The sequence below is a fragment of the Bactrocera dorsalis genome, chromosome 2 (assembly GCF_023373825.1).
Source record: "Bactrocera dorsalis isolate Fly_Bdor chromosome 2, ASM2337382v1, whole genome shotgun sequence".
NCBI classification, from domain to species: domain Eukaryota; kingdom Metazoa; phylum Arthropoda; class Insecta; order Diptera; family Tephritidae; genus Bactrocera; species Bactrocera dorsalis.
The window spans coordinates 13,554,482-13,578,588 of NC_064304.1; the positions used below are offsets into that span (position 1 = coordinate 13,554,482).

The following is a 24,107-nucleotide window of genomic DNA, read 5'->3' on the forward strand; positions in this document are numbered from 1 at the left end:
GACTGTGTAGTATGTATTATAACAAAAAATAAGCGAACTAGAAGTCAGTATTAGTGCATATGTATACAATCTCCTACATACTTAAACGAATCTTTACGATTGTGTGTGTGCCACTTTTCGTATGCTGCATGACATGCACAAATCAAAGCGAGTGGGAGTATTGCTCATGTGCATAGAATGACTTTGAAAAATAAAAAAGGAAACTTTTCTAAGAGACATCGCAGTTTTCGAAGGTTAAAATTGAAAGTGGTTTAGACAGCTATAATATTTTTATAAGAAGAAAAATAAAAAATTTACTTGTTCTACGATCAGCTGGAGTTCAAGTGCATAAACAGGTTTGTCTGTTTATTATTACTACAGCAAATTGGCATCATCACGGCTTAGCGCTATGGTGACGATGAAGAAAACTGTAAGAATTAAAACTAAGAGCATAAGTAGATTGATCGTGCAGACACTGGCAATAAAAAAAGTAATGAGCCACAGGTTTGAACACCTAAAATTATGTTACAAAAACCTTTGTTAAAATCAGGTGACAAGAAAAACCTTTTATTTTTCCGTTTATTGTTTATATAAATACGGCCAGGTACGTTATTAGCAAAGGACGTTGTATTACTCAATCAGCTATTTCTAAGAATGCATATAAAGCTGTGCATCATAAGGGGTTGATTCAGAAAATACTTCAGCCTTCGCTAGGAGCCGCCTGCCTGCAATGCAGTGACTCTGACAGGAGCCAGCATGAAATCATGACATTGTAAGAAGCGATACCCGTGCTCCATTTGAAGCCAGAACGGAGGTTACAGCTAAGAGGAAATTTTGCCGACTTTTTGCTACACTCCCACAGAATTAAGCTTAACGTCCGAGAAGACTGCAGGAAATGTCTAGAACAAGGCACTAGGGAAACAATGGAGCACCTCTTGTACACTTCTCTCGCATTGGCAAGACTGCGCTGTAAGCATCTTTGGGTCTCTATGATATGATAAACTGGAGAATGTATCGATAGTGAGGCCACAGAGTCAGTTAAAATTTACATAAAGCGTAAGTATCATAGAGGATGACCACTCCTCATGGACTTAGTAACGGAACTCCCTCTTGTATCGCAAAGAACCAAAAATGGTCTAAGCGTGAGTTATTGGGCCTACCAGTTTAACCTCACCTATATGAAGACTAGGCTATTTCAGAGAATTTATGTTAAATTGTATATATCTGGTACTAACTGTTTATAGTTAGTAGACAAAACAAAAAAGAAAAACTTAAAAAAAAATTTAAAAAAAATAAAAAAAAATGATTGTATCTTAAATTTATTATTATTATTATTATTACATTTATTAGGAAAAATATACAGGCTATTAAACCTAATGATAAGGAGGAGTGCGAGCAGCTTTGGCCATCGACTCCGATATTATAACAAATCTATATTATATCATATTATGTATGTTACATTCCACTAGAAAATTATAAATACATGTAATATTTTCAAAAGATGGTGTTTTTAACAGTGTTTGATAATGAGCAGAAATAAAGTGTTTATGCCTAATACTCTCTAAAGCTGGACAGGTGCGTAAGATGTGATCCACGGATAGTGTGTTGGAGCAGAAGGGGCAAGATGACTTAGGATTTCCGGTGAGTAGGTGCTGATGTGTGATTTGTGTATGGCCGATTCTTAAACGTGTAAATACGGTTGCTTTCAGTCGAGATATATTGCTAGGGTAGTAAATTTTATTTCGAAGTGGGTTGAAGTTTTTATACGGGTGTTCGAAATTTCTCCAGTCCGCGCGTCTTCTTTCCTGTACATGCTTTTGTAACCGTTTTCTAAGGTCATTTTCGTCATGAAACTCATGGAGAAGAGTCGGTGCTGACTCGAAGTACTTAGCGGCATTGTCTGCATGCTCGTTCCCAGCAATTCCGACGTGGCCTGGTACCCAGAGCAAAGCTATTTTTCGTTTATTTTTGATGCATGTGTCTCGAATTTTTGATATTATTGTAGAGTTATTGCGTATATTACGGATTGCATTTAAACAAGAAAAGCTGTCAGAGCAGATTACGAACTTGCCTTTTTGTCGGGTGGTATATTCTAAAGCTTTGTGGATGGCAAAAGCTTCGGCAGTGAAAACAGATGAATGAGAAGGAAGAATTCCGCCGGTAATGATTGTCCCATTGGATGTTGTAACTCCGAAAGCTGTATTTGTTGCTTTGGAGCCATCAGTATAAATAGCCGAAAATTTTTTACACTTGTATTCGTTAGCGATTTCAAGAAAATGTTGTTGGAAGGTGGCATTATTGGTGTTAAATTTTTTGAAATCGTGCAATGAGGTATCTATAGTGACTTCGTTTATTAGCCATTCCGGCTGAATGTTGATTTTGCTCGTCTTGGATGGTAGAAGTATGTTTATGGCTGAGCCATACCCAAGGCAGCGTTGAAGCGTGGACTTAAGCTGGAATTTTTTTTTGTGTCTTGCGGCTTTTCTAAGCATTTTATGAAGATCAGCGTTCGGCGAATTTAGCAGTTTTGGAAGTAGTTGGACCGTCGTTTCGTAAATTCTCTCTTTTATTGATGGTAGACCACTTTCACCCAAGATGCTTTTTACTGGTGATGTGGGAAACGCATTTATGCTACGGCGAATCGCAGCATGGTATGGAGCCTCCAATTGCTTTATATTTGTATTGGCACACCATCCATAAATCGGTAAGCCATAATCGACTTTAGAGAGTATTATAGCTCTTGTAATATTAATTAGAGTATTTGTATGTATAAATGAACGCTTACTAGATAAGTATTTAATTATATTGAGCCTTTTGAAAAGGTTTTTTCGAAGACTAAGGCATTGGTATTTAAAATTGAATTTGTTGTCAAAAAAAATTCCTAAGATTTTTAAGTTATTAACAGATTCTATTGCAGTGTTATCAAATATAAGTTGAGGATAATTACAATTTTTCTTCTTGCAGATATGTAGTAATTTACATTTTGAAATTGAGATAGATGCTCCGGTGCGGGCACCCCATTTTTTAAATTCTAAAAGTATTTTTTGAAAAGTTTCGTTAATTTTCAGTGGGTCTTTTAAATTAGTATAAATAATAGCGTCATCCGCGTACAAAGTTAGCTTAATGTTCTTAATATTTAAACAAATGTCGGTAAGTTTGTCAAAAGCAATAATAAATAAAATTACAGAGAGCGGGGAGCCTTGTGGTATACCATTTTTAAGGGAATTTACATTGGAAAATATATTATTGACTCGAACTCGAAACTGACGATGTGTCATGAAGGCCTTTACTATCATAAAAGCTTTAGGACCAACCTTCCAGGCTGCGAGTTGGCTCAGCACTGCGTGAAGTCCTACGCGATCGAACGCTTTTTCGAAATCGGTGGACAAGATTGTGGCATGGTTTTTGGTTGCAACAGTGTTAGAAACAAAATGCTGTAGCTGGATAAGTGAGTCAATCGTACTGCGCTTGTTCCTAAATGCGGTTTGATTTTGCTTGATGTGCTTGTTTTTTGTAACGAACCAAATTAATCTTTTTGCAATGATTTTTTCGAAAATTTTGCTGAGGCAGGATAGCAAAGAAATTGGTCTGTATGAAGAAGGCAAGTCGGCAGGCTTATTTGGTTTAATAATGGGTATGACCGTCGCTATTCGCCAAGAGTGTGGGTATGAACCTTTTTCAAAAATGCTATTATATAGTGAAAGTAGTCTTTGTTTGGCTATTTGGGGCAGATTTGAGAGCATGGGGTACGATATGCGATCGATACCCGGCGTTTTGCCTTTTGCGTGTTGAAGTGCTGATATCAATTCACAGAGTGTGATTTTATTTTCTACGCAAGTCGCAGACACAGACAGACTTTGTGGGGCGTACACCATGGAAAGCCAGTGTTGCTTTTCCCTGACATATTCCTCACAAAAATTGTCATCGTTGGAGTATTGAGCCCAAAGTTGAGCGAAAGTATCAGCGATTTCTTCAGAGTTGGTCAGGACTTTATTATTTGTCTGAATAGCTGTGACAGGATTATGGGGAATGCCAGTTATACGTTTTATGTCAGACCAAATCCTTTTTGGGGTTGAAGAAGGATTAATTTGTGAGGTAAAAGCTTCGAAACTTCTCCTCTTAGCAGCCTTAACCGCTCTTTTAAAACACGCGTTTGACTTTTTGTAGTTGGTAAGGTTAGTGTCGGACATAGAATTTTTGAAAACCTTCCAATATTTATTTTTCTGGTCACGAAGATATTTAAGATCGGCGTTCCACCAAATTGGAAAGTCCTTAGCAAGTTTCTTTTTAGATTGGGGTATCGATTTGTTGGCTGCAGAGCGTATGATTTTGGTAATAGAGGCACTTTCTTGATTGATATTGTCAATTGGCGAGCTTTTTATATTTTTTGTGATCTCTGCTTGAAATACATCCCACTTAGCGAAGTCTGTTTTGAATATGGGGCGGTGGTTATATTTGATAGGGTGGAGGTTGGTTTGAACAGTGATAGAGATGGGGAAATGGTCGCTGCCTTTCAGATCAGTGGAAATATCCCATTTAATTCTGGGAGAAAGTTGAGGGGAAGCTAAAGACAAGTCGACGTGAGTTAATGTTGAATGGGTTGAAAAATGAGTAGGAGATCCATTATTTAATAACACTAAGTGATGATTTAATATGAAATTTTCAATTATTGATCCTCTGGCATTAGATTTTTGTGAGCCCCACAGATGGTTCCAGGCATTAAAGTCGCCAGTCCACAAAATTGGGGTGGGTAATTGCTGAAGTAAGTTACTTAAGTCAGTTTCACTGAAAACTTGCTGGGGGTGGATGTATGTACTTGCTATACCAAATGGCAAGTTCAGATTTAATTTTAGTGCTATGGTTGATATAGATGAAGTTATATTTATAACTTCATGTGGGATGTATCTTTTTATTAGGATACCAACACCTTGTTTGTTAGTTTGGATGTTATTTAAGTTAGAGAAATAGCCTAAGTACTGTTTGGGATAAAAGGGATTGGATATTTGTGTTAGTGGGATATGTGTCTCTTGCATACATATTACGTCTGGGCTTTTCTCTTTGATAAGCAATTGCAGCTCGTGATAGTTGTTGGAATACCCGTTTATATTCCACTGGAGAATTTTTAACGTCATAAAACTTAATCAAAGTAAAAAGGAGAGGCAAATATGTATTTATTAGTGTTTATTAGTTGTTGTTTTTCTTTTTATTCCATTTCGTTATCAGACGTATTTTGGTTTATAGTAGCAGCTAATACTTGGGCGAGTGATGGGAGAGGTTGGAAGAGTGGCTGGGATTTTGGGGAAGAGGAAAGTGGTTTGGATGAAGAGAAATGATTTCTATTGTAGTTAGTGTCTGTCTCGATACGATCAGTGAGTTGAAATTCGGAAGTCGGAGAGTTAAAAGTTAAGTTGTGTTTGTTAGTATTTTGTGTTGTGGGAATATTATCGTTTTCTTTTGCTGTTTTGTTTGATTTAACTATATGGGAGTCAGAATAATTAATTTGTTCAATGGGGGCAATTTGATTGGAAGAGGAATTGGAAATTTCAATACTCGTATCTATGGTTGCTTCTTCGTAGTTTTTGTGGTTGATATTATTTGAGTTTTTAATGCTCTGTGCGTAAGTGGGAGAGCTTTTATTGTTTGTTGTAGCTGCTGTTATTATTATATTTGTTTTGCTAGTATTTGCGCTCGATGCAATGCCGGCGTAGGAGTAACTGGGTGAATTTGTTATATTTAGTTTTTGTTTGTGCTTTTTTATAGCTTCTCCCATTGAGCATTTGTCTATCGTTTTTATTTTTATTATCTCTTTGGATTGTAGAAATTTTGGACATTCTTTGGAAGAGGAGGGATGTGGCTGTGCGCAGTTAGCACAGAAAGTGCGTTCACAGTCAGATGGGGAATGGGGAGGTAGGGAACAATTTGCACAAAGAGGTGACCGTTTACAATAGTTTTTCGTATGCCCAAGGAGCTGGCAAGATTTGCAGCGCATGGGGAGTGGTATATATTGGCGAACCAAAACTTTGCACCAAGCAATGTCGATCTTACTGGGAAGATGGTAAAGATTAAATGTGAGTAACACGACTCCGGAGGGGTGAAGGTTACCGTCGAAGGTTTTTTTAAACTTGTATGCTGCTACAACTCCTTGGGAGCTTAATTCCTTAACAATTTCTTCTTCAGCTACATTGTTAAGAAATGGGGCAAACACTGTTCCTTTCACGTAGTTTAGCGATTCATGTAGCTTGGCTGAGATGGAGCACACATTTTCGAGTTGTTTTGCTTTTATAAACTTTTCGGCGATTTTATTGCTTTTTACAAGGATAAGTAGTTTTCCGTCACGAAGAGTAGAGATGGAGTGAACCTCACTACTAATTTGTTTGATACCACGATGAATTGCAAAGCACGAGTAAGATGAAATAGGCTTGGAGGGATCGGTTGATTCAATCACGACAAATTTTGGATCATTCACTTTAGTTTCAGGCAGAAAGGGGAAATCGGTTTGAAGGGCACTTGAATCAATTTTGTTTTTTTTTTCTTTTTGGTCCAGTATCTAATAACGCAAATCGATTTGCGTTAATGTTTGGTGGCCCCGGGGCCATGGTGCACGTGTTTTTAAAGTTCACGTAAACAAAAGTAAGCGTATGCACAGAAATAGAAAGAAAGAGAAAAAGCGGATAAGCCGAGCTGAGAAAGAAAGAAATCAAAAAAACTCCGTACGCGCAAAAACAAACGTCTAGTCTGCAAGAGAGTTAGTCGATGACTGTTAAATTTTTAGTTTAGCTTTTTATGTTAAGCGGTTGAAAAAATACTTAAAATTTAAAATTTCTGAGTTGTCTTTACTTTTTCAATAAACTTTTAACTCTTTAAATACAGCACAATTTTATAACAGCCACTGCCGCTAATGCCACAAGCATTTACAATGTTGGCTGTAAATATTTTTGGCTTCTGACTGTAGCGGATGATGGTCGTAAAAACATTGCCTGCAATTTATAGCAAAACGACTGGTTGTGCCTCAGCCAAATTAACATTCTCCAATTTATTGCATGTACTTGTTAATTAAGAGGCAATTAAGAGTCAAATTAGTTAACTGCAACATGGGTTATAAGACCATAAAATAATAATAGTTGCAAAATTGATCTCTTTGGTTTTGAGTTATCAAAGATTTAATATAAATAAACGATATATGAAATTGAAAATCAGGCTGGCCTTTGAGGGTTTAAAAAATTGGTTGATTATTTTTAGAAATATTTTTTATTTTGCAAAATGTAAAACTTCAATTTACAATATTTTTTCTTATAGCACAGCATTTCATTTGTTAATTTTCATCTATTGAGAAATTCATTTATAATAAATTTCCAAAAAAAAAACTAAATTATAATTTTTAGAGTGACAAAGTACTAAAACTGTATGTGTTGGTCAGTAACGGTTTTAAACTGAATTCAAATTATTTGAAGAATATTTACCACTTCAATTCGTCAGAGTTTCTACAAAGATTCATAAAACGGGTGGGCCATATAAAATTTTAAATCTAAAGATAGGGCGGAAAATATTGAGTGTAGCGTTTGCTGTATGGCACGTAGCGCCGTCCTGCTGGAACAAAATGTTGTCCAAGTCTTCCTCTTCAATTTGCTTGAAGAAAAATTCGGTTAACATTGCGGCGGTTCCTTCTTCATTTTCGAAGAAAAATGGGCTGCTGATTCCACTAGACCAAAAACCGCACCATACAGTGATTCGTGCTGGGTGCATTGGCTTCTCGACGATTACGTGCGGATTTTCTGTGCCCCAAATGCGACAATTCTGCTTGTTAACGTAACCATCGAGGTGGAAATGAGCCTCGTCCGAAAAGATGATTTTTCGGTAAAATTGACCATCCTATGGGCAAACGATCTTCTGCCCAATCTGCGAACTGTAGAATAGTGAATAGCGACCCATTTCGTAAATTTTACACTTTTTACTGAAAATCTGCCACTTTCCGAATGGTATTTGAAGTTTCCAATGTCGAAATAGAGATAATTCAAATATAAAACGTTAGATGACCCACCCTAAAGCGGCCCACTCACGACAAATTTGTTTGACAAAATCTGTTTGAGTTTGAGGTGTTTTTTGTCGTGAGTAGGCATGTTGTCAAACGGATTGAAGGTTTGCGACAAATTTTAAAAACTAACAACCGATTTGTAGATTCGTTTGTCGTGAGTGGCGTGGTTTGCAAACATTTGGTCGGTTGGTTGGATAAAAAAATGGCAAGCGTGAGCAAAAATTTTTTAGAAGACTTTATTGAATTATTTAAAAATGAACCGGCCTTATGGCAATGCAAAAGTGAAAATTATAAGAATAAATGCCAAAAAGATAAGTCGTGAAAAAATTTACTTTCGAAATATAAAGAAATTGATAAGGATGCGACAATTGACGCAGTGAAAAAAAAAGTGAATTGTTTACGCACTGCATATAGACGTGAATTGGTGAAGGTACGCAAGAGCGAAAAGTCTGGGGCAGGTGCTGGGGAAATATATGTACCAAATCTATGGTACTTCAATAAGTTGGAATTTTTGGGTGACCAAGAGATGCAAACAGATGGATTTTGCTCATTCGACGAATCTATCGATATTGAAAAAGTAAGTACATACTCGTAGATTATGAAAAGCAATAAATCTTTATTTTGAGAAAAATTGGAGTTATTACAAAAATTGATAGAGCTTATACAAATTTTTTCTGCCAAGGCACTGCACCAACAGTACTAAAGTAATTACAAAATTTATCGCGAACATGCTTGGCGTTGTTGGAAGAGTTGGTACACTTTGTCGGCTCCAAATCTGTCAAATAGTCATTTGTAATAATCCCAGTATCCATTTCGTTGGAGTTTCTCAAATAAATTGACTCATTTTTTACTTTTAAATAATTGTGTAAATAGCAACAGGCAGTTGCAATTAATGTGGCTCTTTCTGGACTCAACATTATGTCAGTGTGAAATACCCGAAAACGGCTGGCTAAAATGCCAAATGCGTTTTCTACAATACGTCGAGCTCTAGAAAGTCGGTAGTTAAAGATTTGCTGTTCGATCGATAAATTAGAGCGGCTGTACGGTTTCATTAGATTTTTCGAGAGAGGAGATGCATCATCCCCTACGAATACGAATGGAAATATATCTTCGGACAGTGGTAGCTTTTCCGGCTCAGGTAAACATAGAAGCCCTTCATCATATAAATACTTCAACTTGGATTGCGCGAAAACACCTGCATCTGATGCTTTGCCATTTGTTTCCACTTCCACTGATATGAATTCGTAGTTTGCATTGACCGCCGCCATCATCACAATACTAAAACTCTTCTTATAATTAAAATAGAAAGACCCAGATTTTGACGGTTTTTTTAATGTGCACATGCTTGCCGTCGATGGCCCCAATGCAATTGTTAAAATTCCACTTTTTCTCAAAATCATCAGAAATTACTTTCCATTCTTCTGCATTACTTGGAATCTGGAATATTAAAGGGAATTTATTATAATCTTTCAGCCCTCTCATTAAAAAAAAAACGAAAATATGATGGCTCGGAATTTTTGGAAAAAGCTGTTGCACATTTGGACAAAATGAATAAACCGTCGAAAAGGGATGAATCAGACGTTTTTGCAGGATGGTCCATGTTATATCCCAAAATGAACGAACAACAAAAAAATTTTGCCAAAACGCATAATTGACGACACTCTAATGCATGGTCAGCTGAATAAACTTTCCTTTTCGAGCAGCCTTAACCTTGGAATGCAGCCATTGAGGTATCCTGTTGTTCAAAGATTTGCAAACTCAACTCCAACTAACGAATCAAGCTTTTCGTCTTTGCTACTTAGTTTGCAAATGCTTCCATCCGAGGAAATTTTTCCAGAACATCAATCTGTGAGAGTTATATCTCAGGAAATAATAACTCCAACAAACTCGTTCCAACAGCGATAACAAAGAATATAAATAATATTATTTTTTACATACCGTAATAAACGATTTTAATGATGAAATTATTGCTATGCACGTCTCAATTGTTATTCTGCCTAAAGATTGTGGGGAAATCTTTGTTAAGAATTTGAGATCCTCAAAACTTTGTCCAGTTGTGAGGAACCTCAATGTTGCGGAGAGTCTTTCATTTGCTGTAATCGCTTCACGCATTCCTGTGTCTTCCTTTTTTATTACAGGAGTGACTGCAGTAAGGAGATCCATATATGTTTTGGAATCCATCCTGAGGAAGTTTTTAAAATCGTCAGGAGCAGTCAGCTCCATTGAATTTAACAGTTTTACATGTGAGTGGTTATATCTCTCACATAACCACTCTTTCATCCATTCTTTCTTCATTATTTTTTTTTTTTGCATTTGACTTTTTTCGCTTCATGCACTGGTGTGTTACTAGCAGCGCAATTACATCATCCGCGTTATAATCAGACATGTTCACTCCGCGAAGCACACAATAGAAATAAAGTTTGTCAAATCGGTTTGTCGTGAGTGCTCAACCGTCTTCAAACAGATTTGTCAAACAAATTTGTCGTGAGTGGGCCGCTTAAGCAATGCTGTAAGCTTCTCTCTCTCTCTTCCTCACTTGCCAAGTGAATGAAATTTGACACTAACGACTACCGTTATTATGCAAATAGTTAAACTTCAAACGCCTGCCGCACAATTTATGAATTGAAGCAATGGCACACAGCAAATAACTTGCAATGGCAGCTGGTGTCAGTGGCAGTAGTGGCGTGGACTTTAAAGCAAGAATAAGTAAGTGTGCTTGTGGCGTATAACAGTACATGCCATTGCCGACTTAATAACTTAATTTGATTTCCCTAATGTATTTATTAATGGCGCAATTTCCTTACAAATGGCACAATTAAGATGGCAGCCGCAAGGCAAAATAACAAAAACGGCGAAAGGAGAAAAAAAAATTAATGCAAAAAGAGCAGCAGAGCTCTTTTAAGCGACGACCAACTTGTAATAATCAATTTCCGCATGCTTAAGAGCGTGCAACATGGAGGTGCAGCGCGGGGAGGTGGCTAAGCGGCAAACAGGCGCTAGTCAAAAGAAATTTACGCTGACTGAGTGATCTATTTGCGGCCAAGTCATTCCCGTTGAACTGGATTTGTGTTGACAGCAAACGAGCAACTTAAGAACATAAAGTGGCTTGGGAGAGAGGGGGCGCGGTAGGGTAGGAGTGAAGTGGTGTAAGCGTATAGACATCTCTTTGAAACGGTGCCAACAGGTGCTGCTGCCAACAGCCGATTGATATATAGCAGTGCAGCATGTTGCAAGTTTTGTGCAAAAATCGCACATAGATACTGCAAGTGAGTGTATATGTGTGTGTAGGCCAAGCATTTGTGGAAGAATGCAATGTGCATTTTTACGCCTGTGGGAAACCACAATACAACATGCGACCAAAAATGCATTTGCTTAAACGTGTATGCATCGAAAATTGGCTGGAAACAGAAAAAGTATGACGAAAGATAAATGAAAAAATAATAAAAAAATATCAGAAAATATGTAAATAATAAAGAAGACTCAGCCACCATTATCGGTTGTCGTTCGTGTAGACTTGCGTGTCGTGTGACATGCTTCGCCAGCAACATGTTGCGCATTGGCTTCATTAAAAGCAACATGTTGCTAAGTACTTGCGCCGACTAACTGCCGCAGCAACTTCTCAAATCAACTTTAAAGTGCGTCAAATTGACAACTCTCCAAGCGACTGAGCGACCAAGCAACAGAGCGTCACTTAATTAACAAAAATATGCACAAAATTGAGGTGATTTTTTTTTTCGTTTTATTTTTGCCTTTGAACCTCGTTTATGTCGCAGCGTGGTTTGTTTTGGGTTTTTTCACTTTTGGCTGCTGTCCGTCGAGCAAACAACTTGTCTATATAATTTATTGCTCTGGCTGCGTTGCCGGATTTCAGCATTTGCTTGTTTTTAACGTGATTTACTTGTTGTTTGTGGAGGCAATTGATAGTTTTCTCCATATGTTATAATATGTCTTTATGTATATTTGGGCAGTATGTATGAATGTTTGAAATATTGTCTTTGATGATGACTCCCTTTATTTTAGTGCTGTCGCCACAAAATGGACTGTTTGCATTTCAGGCTGCATGAGTAGGCTCCAAACTATTTTATAGTGCTTAGTTTATTTATTTGTTGTAAGTTAATTAATTTGTTTAATGTAAAACAAAAGACATTTGGAAGCGTCTAGGTCTTAATAATCCATTTTCCAATTTTAAGCAATTAACTTTTAAAAAAACAAATAATAAGGATTTTATTCAATTGTTCTATTATTGAATATTATTTTAGACTGATGTTTAATATTTTAAAATACGTGTTGAGAACCAAAGTAAACTAGGGATGGTTACTAATGGTATCGCCGACGATATTAGACCAAGTGATTTTATAGGGGAGTAAAGCTCCGAAGAGAGACTCAACATAGATTTAATAGTTTATACTTAATTCTGATTCATTTGCAATTTTTTTATTGTCATTGCCATCATCATCATCACTAGTATTATTATTATCGTTATTATCATCTTCAACAGCAACATTGTCATCACCATCACGATCGTCATCGTCTTCCACATTATCATAATTATCATCATCATCATCTTCATTATCATCATGACCGTCATTGTGATTTACATCATTCTTTCATTATCATCATCGCTATCGTCGTCAATAAGTCCACAATCATAATCATCATCACTAGCACAATTATTAACGTCATTATCATCTTCAGCATTGTCATTACCATCACCATCGTCGTCATCATTATCATTAACTCAATCATCGTTATCATCATCATTATCGAAAGCATCATTATCATCATAGTCATTATCATCATTGTGATTATTATCTTCATCACCAACATTAATTCAATATCATTATGATCCTCATCATTATCATCTTCATCATCATTTAAATTAACATCTTCATCACCAGCAATTATTCGTTATCATCACGATGATCATCATCATCATTTCATCATAATCATTATCATCATTTATTATCATCGTCATCATCAAATCCATAATCATCATCATCCTCGTAAGGTTTTCTCAGATCATGTGGCTTATAACTCTCATTTATCGATTTAGGATCGGAGTAAAGACGCCAGCTCGGTAGAAAATATAGTTCCGATCTAAAGCTATGATTTAAACTTTTTCATCTAGCTTGAAGCCAGAAAACTCTAAGATATATCTATGACACGTATGTGAGAGTACAAAATTGCTCAGAACTCCTCAGTGCTCAAAAGTATTACGAATTTAAAATATTTATACTGCCGCATTCCATATTTTGTGTTTACGGGAACAAACTTACATAGTACTGGGGTTGAGAAATTTTGTTTGGGAATACTTGAGATTTTGTTTGCATGTCTGTCAATCTGACAGCTGTTCCCTGTTGTCTGTTGCAAGCACCAACGCTTATTATTAAAGTAGTGTGTATGTCTGCGAGGAATTATAAATTTAGTGGTTAGAGTTTTGGTATACGAGGGCTGTCCGATAAATAACCGACCTCAACGTGAAGCTAGCGGCACATCTGAAAAAAAAGTTTCTACTTCAAATTGTGCATATTATAATAGCTACTCGCCAAAATTTCAGAAATTCATCTTGCGCAATTATCTGTTGACAGTCGTTTTTGTGAGTCTATTTCGGTGATTTACCCAAAATGGAAAAAATTGAATATCGAGCTGTAATTAAATTGTTATTTTTGAAAGGCAAAACTCCATCACAAATCAAAGATGAGTTGGACTCTGTGTATGGTGACTCTGCACCATCGTTTACCTCCGTAAAATTTTGGGCAGCTGAATTTAAAGGTGGTCGCAGGAGCTTGGAAGATGATGAACGTCCTGGGCGTCCAAAAACTGTAACCACTGACGATGACATCGCTAAAGTTCATCAATTGGTACTAGACGACCGCCGGATTAAAGTTAGGGAAATAGCTGAGATTATGAAGATGTCAAAAGAAACTGTTTGTCACATATTAAACCAAGATTTGGGCATGGGAAAGCTGTCCGCGCGTTGGGTGCCGCGTTTGCTTACGCTAGACCACAAACGTGCGCGCATGAACGTTTCCAGCGCTCTGTTGGCTCAGTTTAGAGGCAATAAGACCGAGTTTTGGCGCCGATTGATAACTGTAGACGAAACTTGGATTCATCATTATACGCCCGAAACAAAAAGCCAATCTAAACAGAGGATTGAAAAGGGGGGACCAGCCCCACAAAATCCTAAAGCTGTGTATTCGGCTGGGAAAGTGATGGCGAGTATTTTTTGGGACAGCCATGGAATTATTTTTATCGACTATCTTGAAAAAGGAAAACTATAACAGGAGCATACTACGGATCATTATCGGACAAGCGAACGGAAGAAATATCGCACAAGCGGCCACATTTGCAAAAACAGAAAGTCTTGTTCCACCCAGACAACGCACCCTCTCACACCTCACCAGTCGCCATGGTGAAAATCCACGAATTGCGGTTCGAACTGCTTGACCATCCACCTTATTCACCGGATCTAACACCAAGCGAATTTTTTTGTTTCCTCAACTTAAAACTGCGCTCGCTGGCCAGAGATTTTCGTCAAATGAAGAGGCAATCTCTTTCGTGAACTCGTATTTTGCAGACAAAGATGCCAAGTACTATTTGGAAGGGTTGCAGAGATGGAGCATCGCTGGGAGAAGTGCGTGGAGTTACAAGGAGACTATGTAGAAAAATAAAAAAAAAATTTTGAAAAAGTCGCGTGCATCATGGCTAGGTCGGTTATTTATCGGACAGCCCTCGTACATATATTTAAAAACCTAAAATTTATAGATGATTGATGATTAAAAATAATATCGCAAAATCTCGTAAAAGAACTTTATTTTCCAAAAAATTTATTATTGCATAACCAGCCAAATTCAATTTGATATAATGGAAAATATTATACCAAAAGAGATATAAGTAAATGTTTGGCATTTTTTCATTGAAATACTTATGCTTGAATAACGATTATCCATCTGGTGACCTTGCATTCATTATTGGATAATATTCTACCGAATAAACCACCTCCAGCAGTGAAGAATATATAGCAGCCGTAGCTGGCAACTCGGACTGACGAATGGAACGATTTGATGCATTTCACGTAAAGATTTGAAGTTGAGAGCGTTCAAAATACAAATTGAGCAAGAACTGAAGCCGCTCTGACTTCCCAAGCTACATATATCGCTTCATGTTCAGCAGGTAGAAGCCCATAAATGGTTGCGAGCAATTTTTGTTGGTTTGGTTTTGCAGTTTAGTAGAAACGGAAGTGTATGTGGGGCAAAAAACCAGTTGCGATCAATGAAAACCACCCACCAGGTTGGTGAACTTGGCTGGTGCGCACAACGCGAACAAACTAGCAACGGGAAGAGGGTGCAACAGGCACCGAACGTCGAAGCGGGAGACACAGTGCCTTAGAATTAAGTGCATTTAATTGTTTTTGTTGCCACGGTGATTGTGGTTTAATTCTAGCGAGATCGTTTTTTGTTGCTGTTGTTGTTTTGTCTTCCTACATATTGTGAAGTAAAAAATAAAGAAATTAAATTTAGCTTCGCGATAATGCAGCGACATAGCGAGCCGGTGCGCCGACGCAGGTCGCTTCCCGCTAAGCAGCTTATCAAGATTGCGGCGAAGAGGCTAGCTAGCAACTGCTTAAGGTTGCAAATAAAGCTAAAATACAAAAAACAAAAATGCTTTTTGTAGATTTAGGAAAGTTTTAATTTTCATCTGCGCTCTTTGCCAATATTTCCACACACACACTGATGGAAGCATGGTGTTGCTTGTTTTTGTAATTGCATAAGGATTGTTCATTGCTTACCTCCGGCACGGTGACCTCATAGGGTGTGTTCATGAAGCGCGGCGCATTGTCGTTGACATCAGATACGCGCACAATAATCGGAATGCTGCGTCGCTTATTGGTTGCGTTGCGAATCGAACAGGAAACCTGTGGTGCAGCGAAATGAGAAAAAACAAATTAAAATAAACTTAAAAAATCAAAGATAAGTAAACACAATGAAAGCGCTCAATAGTTTTAAATAAACAAAGTAACCAGAAATAATAACACATACAGACTCAGAATCAGGAAAGCATTCCGTTGCTGGTTTGCATAAGCAGAAGATGGGCTTAAGAAACTGTTGCGCTGCACGCCAAATGGCATAAGTAAAGCAGCCATAAAACGCTTACATATTTCAGTTTATTTGCTAAGTTTTCTACATACTTTTACTCACATTTTTGTTGGCCGGCCGGCATATTTTGTGGCGTGCAACTGTAAAATTCAGCCATAAAAAATTTGCATATCCCCCAAAAAAAAATCTCACAGCGGCAAGTCACCGCGGGCTTTTTCCTCTACACACATACAACTGTGCATTTCTTTTTGTTGTTCTGGCTAGCGTAAACCACATTTTACCGCAAGCCAGCCGCCTTCAGCACGTCGCTCACGCTGCTTCTCTATAGTTTCAGCTTAGCTTTGTTCTATTAGCTTAGCTCGTGATCGTTTTCGTGCACTCACCTGAAAGACAATGTGACTCAGATTCTCCTCATCGCGATTGAGCGGCTGCAACAGCTGCAATTTTTTGCCGTCCAGCAGGAATGTCGGATTCCCATTTGGGAAGACTAGATCCAGTGCAATTTCCGTGTAGGGATCACCGTAAATTAGCAACTCCGGCGGCGTAGTTTGTTGGCCAATAACTGTAAATACATAAACAAACGGTGCAGTAGCGGTTTGGGAATAAACAACAAGCGATAATATAAAGCATAAAAACATCTAAAACAAAGGAAAATGTTAATTTCAGCTGCACCGACAAAATAATACCCTTAACAGGGTCATTTTTCAAATCACAAAAGGGCTTAAATATATATTTTCGTCTTAGTTATCGGCAAGCTTTAGTGACAGCTGTATGCTATACTGGACCAATTGAAAGAATTTGTTCGAGGGTTGTAAAAACTTGGCCACTAATCTATGCCAATTTTCGGAAAAATAAAAAGTCCTCTCAAATAGAAAAGTCTTCCATACAGGCACTTGATTTCGATCATTCACTTTATGTGAAAGTAGTAGTGACTGATATCGGTTTCGACAAATGATCGGCTTCTTAAATGTAAAAGAAAGTGAGAAAAATTTAACATCTACATTTCCTCGAGTATAAATAGACAGACGAATATGGCTAAATCAACTGGCTATATTATAGAAAATCGGACAGTTACTTTTGGATAAAATTTCATTGACTACTAAACATGTATATCCTAGTCAGTGCATAATAAATCAAAACATTGAAAGATAAAGCTAAAAACGCTAAAATTTCAGTGAAGAAATCTAAAAAAGTTGTGGAAAAAGAATAAAATTGTAAAAAAACATACTTTTGAAATAAAAAAATGCGTTAAAAACTTGTAACTCTAAATTGTATTTTTTTCTTTGTGTGTCTTCCAATAATACAAAATATATTTAATATTTATTAAAATAACTATTAAAGGGTCTTCCGTTTTCATATAAACTACAAATTAAATGTGGAATACATATTTACTATCATTCGAAAGAGTATTCTTTTCAAGATTATCTCTTTGAAATGTTGCCTGCGGCTACGTTTCAGATAGTCCATCCCTTAAGTCCAATTTTCGGTGATTCGTTCGAGCATTTCAACTGATAACAGGCGAATGATATGTGTGATGTTTTGCCACCACAGGGAAAAGTCTAACGATGTGATGTCACACGATCTTGATTGTCAATTGACCGGTTCAAAGCGTGAAATTACCTACTCACCAAAGTGTTCTATTAATAAATCATTTGATTGATGCAATGTGTGGGAAGTGGCGCCGTCTTGTGTAAATCAAATGAAGCCGAGATTACGATCTTCAATTTCAGGTATCAAATTTGTCGTTCATCATGACGCGATAACAGTCGCCATTGACGGTTACGTTCTCACCGGCATCATTTTTGGATAAATGTGAAGTGATGATGATTCCACCGGCCTATAAACCACATCAAACTTTTTTTTTCTGCCTCAAATGGCAGCTTTTGAATTTCTTTAGATTTCTCTTCGTCCCAAATGGGTCAATTTTGCTTGTTTATATATACATTGAGCCAAAAATAGGCATCTTCGCTGAAGAAAATTTGGCACGAAATGTTTGATCTTCTGTAAACTCTCAGCTACGGCTGCTTAGCCTAGGAAACTTTTAAATTCAACTAGCTAATAAAATACTTCTTTGCACTATACCTTCTTCGTGGAAGCTAAGTAGGTGGTTTATACATATCATTTCCATATACATTTCCCTGAATTCATTATATCTTCTCCTATGTAATACATAAAATTTATAAATAGGTGATATACTCATAAATACAAATAAATGGCATTTATGAACTAAGCCTGAACAAGTAGTTCGAAATTCCAGATCCCTAAGGTGTTTTTCGTACTCCCAGAAAGTGTTAATGCCAGCTGCTTTAATTTCCCATTACCTGCTAATATTGCGCTTTATTTCATTTATCAGCCATCTAACGAATTCCTCATTTCTTTCTACTTCCATTACAAGCCAACTTCCTATTCGTGCCACACAATTATAATCATTATACCAGATACCTAACCTAAAGCTAAAATCACAAGTTGTAACAACTAGCAAAGGGGTAAAACAGAATGTAGCAGCAACTGCAAAAATAACAGAAATGTGAAGCCAACGGCAATATACAAGTACACATGAACATATGAAAACACAAACAAATAGAACAACAAACATACAGGCGAGCATTAGAACACTATAATATTCGATTCGTAAGAACCGCAGAGCGTCTAAGCTAGCACCCTGACAGCAGAGAGGAAGCCAATGTAACAACAAAAATAACAGCAAATACAATAACAAACAAGTAAGAAATGCGAGATATGCAACAGAGCAATCAAACACCGACGACGAGTGCTGCTGCTGCCGCAGAAAGCTGCTCGAGTTTTGTGTCGCAGAAAAATCGCGCATGAAAAACAAAAACAACAATAACAAAACTTGTAATATGTGTTCAAAAATGCATAAATAAGAAATTGTGGCACTGAAGACCAAAGAGCAAATGAAATATAATGGCGGCGGAGCTTTGGGGCGAGGGTTTTGAGTGAACACATGCAAGTAGCTTCGTGTAACGCTGCTATCCAGTGCGCAAGCATATTTTGTGGCATGTAAAATGTGTTGCGCGCTTATTGTTGCGGCTGCTGTGCATTTTGCTCTCACACAATTGTTTTTGCTTTGATTCAACTTTTTCTCAGTTCTTTGGTTTTGCTGCCGCATTTTGGCTACCTGCAACCGAATTCCACTTTTTTTATGCTTTGCTGCAACTTTCGTGATGCAATTGGTTTGTGTAAAGAGCGCGTTTGTGGCTAGAGCGGCGACGGCAAGCGTCATGGCGTTGAGACACACAGTGAAGCTGCAACAAGGCGTACCAGCTGTAATTACCAGAGGAAAAAGGCAGTGAGCAAAATGCAGGAGGCACCGGACGGACGACAATGGCAGCCACATTGGTGGCGTTTAAATGGCGGTTGGCGTACAGTGTAAGGGCGGTTTCGACGCTCTAACATCGGACAGTTTGATCGGAAAGTTAGTAGCCGCGGCTGTCTTAAGGAATGACTGCCACAATCGGAAAGTGGTTGTAAGACTTCTATATGTTTATGTGTGTGTGCGCATCGACGCAACAAAGATTATTATTTCGTGTTGCATGCTGCCGCGTCGCCGCCACAGCGCTAATATTGACTGCTGTTTGTTGGTTGCAAGCTTTGTTTTGGTTTGTTTGAAGGCTTTTTGCTGCCCCGTTTGCTCATGATTCCACTTGCCACGCTTGTGTTGCACAATTCATTTAATACAATTACGCAAAAAGTTGTGTTTCCGTTGATGGAAATTTATATGCCTCGCTGTATGCACAATTGCCCAGTTGATGCCGCGGTAGCCAGCATTGAGTGTATATTTATGTCTGTGGCCAGTATAAAGTCCTATTTGAATGCTTTGGAATGATGGACGTTGAGACAGTTTTATGAAGCGTAAATCGCGACAAAAGGTAAACATGAACACACACATATACAGACATGATAATTGTAAGTTTATGCTTGTTGGGACGATGGAATGCATGAAATATGTCATTATTCACCATATAGGTGCATATGTATATGTGGTATGTACATATGTATGTACATAACGCCAGCTGAATTAATACACATATTCATACATACATATACACAAAAACATAAATTTCCTTTTGAACGCACATTTGACACGGCCAGTCATTGCAGCATATAGCAAAAATCAAAAAGTGTTTGCAAAAATGTGGCAAGTGCAACATCCTTTGTTTTGCGTGTGCGAGCAGCCACGGCGTCTATTAAATGCGACGTAACTATTTTATCGTCAGCACTGCAGTTTTCTCGTATTAAAAGTAAAAGGAGGTACACTTAAACATAAACAAGCACCCATACACTTACACATATATAAATGCTTGGTTATATTTGTACTAGAACCACATGAAGCAGTTGCCCTTACGTGGCAAAGTAAATTACGCTACAGATCTTAAATTAACAATCTTAATGAAAGCTTGGAAAACGGCCGAAGGGAGGTGCCCCCTTAGCAGCGAGTGTTGCAAATGCTATTTAGTTTAGATACGAGAGTGATTGTTGGTGCTTGCAACAATGCTTACAATACGAAAAATTAGTGCTTTTTCTTACAAGTGAGATGATTGAAATGTGAGATAGCGGGTAGATGCAGCTATTTGTTGTGTCCATTTCCCTTAAAATATGTTATAAATAGCCTTGTATGAACGATTTGCACCAAATTAGAGGAACCTAATTCATATAAAACTATCAGAAAAATATTAGTAAAGAAACAGATTTTTTATATTTTCTAAAGCTCCAAAAACCAAAACAAAAGCTCAATAAATTATACTAAAAGCTCAATAAGCTACACAAAAGCTCTTTGTACTACAAGAAAAGCTCAAAAAATTATTGTGAAAGCTCAGTACGCTGCAGAAATCCTCTTTTTGCTGCAAATATCTTTTGATGCTGCAAGGAAAGCTCAATTAAGTTTAGTAAAAGCTTAATAAGCTACTAAAAGACTCTCTATGTCACAAGGAAAGCTTAATAAGTTATGTTGAAAGCTCAATACCTACAATGAAAGCTCAATAAGCTACAAAAAGCTCTTTGTGCTACAAGGAAGGTTCAATTAATTGTAGTGAAAGCGTAATAGCTGAAATTAAAGCTCAATAAGCTCCCATTAAAACCCAAAAACCTATGATAAAAGCTCACAAGCAACAATAACCGCGCCAAGCTGGGTCAAAGTGTGGGAATTTCGACTCTTACCTCAGCCACTCAGAAAGCACTACCTACGAATTTAGTTGTGCTTACGCAAAATGCTTACAGTGGGTTTAATAATGAGTTAGTGGATGGCTGCGAGTTAAAACAAAAATGTAAAACCTAATGCAGACTATAAAGAACCTTATAGGTTTAATAAGGTTTAAAATAGAATATTAGCCTGCAGGGGATTAAACTGTATTCTTAACGCGTCGGTAAAATGAAATTTAGACTCTATCTGATGCAAAAACAAATAAATGCTCCACGATATGAAAAAGACAGAAAGGCCATTTATTTGAAAAAATATAAATAGAGATGATTTTGTTCGGTTGTTGTTCTTGTAGCGGCAGAGTTGAATAGTTCTTGACCCTTGAAAAACCCAGGTCTGGTTACGTAGACCCGACTGTCGTAGGGGACGGAGGAGATGGTTCTAGATTCACTTGGAGGTATTCGGAACAGAGAAGATATGATCTCTTAAATAGGTTATAACGGGTAGGCCATTTAAGTTGACCCATTTGTTTTCTAAAAAAAAAGAACAAAAGAAAACAATGTTTTTTGTTCATTTCAAAAATAATTTATTTTGGTCCAAGGGGATTTGTTTCAGCTAATATTTAAAAATTAGATCCTTTTAGACCTTTAGCTTTGACAGCTAAATGCACTCTTTTTTCGACATTTTCCATGACTTTGGCCAATGTTTCGGATGATATGGCGGCTGTTTCACGTCGAATGTTGGCTTTCAGTTGAGCTAAGGTCTTTGGCTTATTAGCGTATACCTTGGATTTCAAATAACCCCACAAATAAAAGTCTGGTGGCGTCAAATCTGGTGATCTCGGTGGCCAGTCAACATCACCATTTTTCGATATCAATCGCCGGGGGCCCATTTGCCAAAATTAAGGCGTCGCGGATAATCAGCTGGGTTTAGTTTTTGTGCCATTTGAATTTTATATGGAAACATCTTCAAATCTTTATGAATTATGCGTCGGAGAGTGGTGCGAGAGATGTCTAATTCCTGAGAGCGGCGATAACTCGATGTCGATGGAGTCTCCTCAATACTGGCTCGTACAGCTTCGATATTTTCATCAGAACGTCTTGTGCGTTGTCTGGATGCATGACTGGCATTACTGAGATTACCGGTGTTCACAAATTTTGCGTATAAAGACTTAATTGTGTTCTTAACTGGAGCACTTTTCACTTTATTTTTTTTTGCGAAACGCACGTTGAGTTAACACAATTGAAAAGTTATTTTGAATATAAAGCTGAACAATTTCAGCGCGTTCTTTTGGAGTGTACTGTTCCATGGTATAAATTATCTTCGAATGACGCTTCTAACGCGGTAATGACATTTGTCATACCGATTTGTCAGCGCTGTTAAAAGTTACAGCGTTGCCAGATGGGTCAACTTTAATGGCCCTACCCTGTACAAACTACGATAATACCTTACATAATTGTTAAATAAATCTTGAAATATAATGGCACACAAAACGCTGTAGAGGGCAATGAGAATATTAAACTTGTAAAATGAATTGCATTCTAGAGAACACTAACACTGCTGATGCAGTTAAGATGATATGCAACTTTTGTTTCAACTCCAACTTAATTTTTATTGCCACGATGCTGGTGCACCATGCAACATCAAGAAATGGTAGAATAATTAAGTCCGACAATTATAAAAAAGCAGCGCAAGTGGACGGTGAGGACAATAACTCAACTGAGGGCATGAGACCCAACACTGATTCATAGCTTAGCAAGGCACAGCACAGCATAATACAACATGACATGTACATCTTGCGTGAAAGTGTTTAATGACAATGACGTCAGCAAAGAATAAACGGTGGCGTCACCTCAACGATGGCGGTCGCCGCAGTAGTCATTAACTGACACTACCCCAGCTTGCATTTTAATACGAAGATACAAGAAATAATGTTTCTTATGTGCATTTAGTTTTTCTCTCGCCTTCGATGAGCACATGTTGGGCTGTGTGGTGTGAAGCGCCGCAAAAGAAGTGGCAGTTAGTGGATGAAGGTAGGGACTGCCGTGTAAGTCTACTGTGTCTCGTGAGGTGACTACGGAACATTAGTTTTCTAATGAAGGTGAGTTGTGTGCACAAAAAGATTCTGCTGCCGGTGTGAATTAGTGGTCACTTGCCACCAAACATGGCGGCAGGACAATTAAATCTAATCAAAGCTCACAAGCAACAATAACATGGCTTAGCTGATAAAAAAAAATAGCTTATTTGTTGTTGTTGTAGTGACAGAAAATGTTTCCCAAAGAAATTGAAGTATTGCTAAGATCTTACCTCATATAGATACCCATATTTTACTCCCATATTTTACTCTAAAATCTATGAACTAATTCTTAAAAAAAATATAAAAAAAAATTTGATTCCTTCAAAACTGGAAGTGAAACTAGAAAAATGAAAGGCTGCAGCAGGATTAAAACTTTTGTTGATGATAAGAACAGTAAAGTCATATTTCTTTAGATTGATTTCTATTTCTTATGATGAATTTTGTTAATAAAAAACAGAGAACTTAACGAAACATTCCTATAACAGAGGAGCAGTTCTACAAAAAATAGTAAAACTTATAAGCCATCTGAAAACAAGTAAGTGGAGTCCTGATCGTGGCTCAGTCATTTATGAGCACTGTGGACTCAATTGTTGTGATATACATACAATATATCTACATATTTTTATTTTTCAGTTTGTGGTTCAATAATAATCTCAGGAAATCTCTTTACTTGTATATTTACATCCCCGAAGACAATGCGAATGTGCCAGTTGCACGATAGGTAAACAGTGAATGCAATAATACGTATATAAACAAACAATGAAA

At 37.4% G+C, this 24,107-nt stretch overlaps 1 protein-coding gene across 5 annotated transcripts in view; it reads right to left on the minus strand.

Moving 5' to 3' along the window:
• The window catches only part of LOC105230472 (cadherin-99C), a 575,298-nt gene that overhangs the window by 540,642 nt on the left and 10,549 nt on the right, over positions 1-24,107 (minus strand). Inside the window, exons 1-2 of one of the 5 annotated variants that reach the window (XM_049448687.1) lie at positions 16,491-16,623; positions 15,801-15,926 (exon numbers count right to left, since the gene is read on the minus strand). The exons of 2 other annotated variants lie outside the window; for them this stretch is intronic. In XM_049448687.1, the coding sequence (XP_049304644.1) occupies positions 15,801-15,833 (33 nt within the window). In that variant the 5' untranslated portion in view covers positions 15,834-15,926; positions 16,491-16,623. Of the gene's footprint in view, positions 1-15,800; positions 15,930-16,490; positions 16,624-24,107 lie in introns of those variants that run through there. 2 more of the 5 variants (XM_049448688.1, XM_049448686.1) reach the window with 2 other exon arrangements.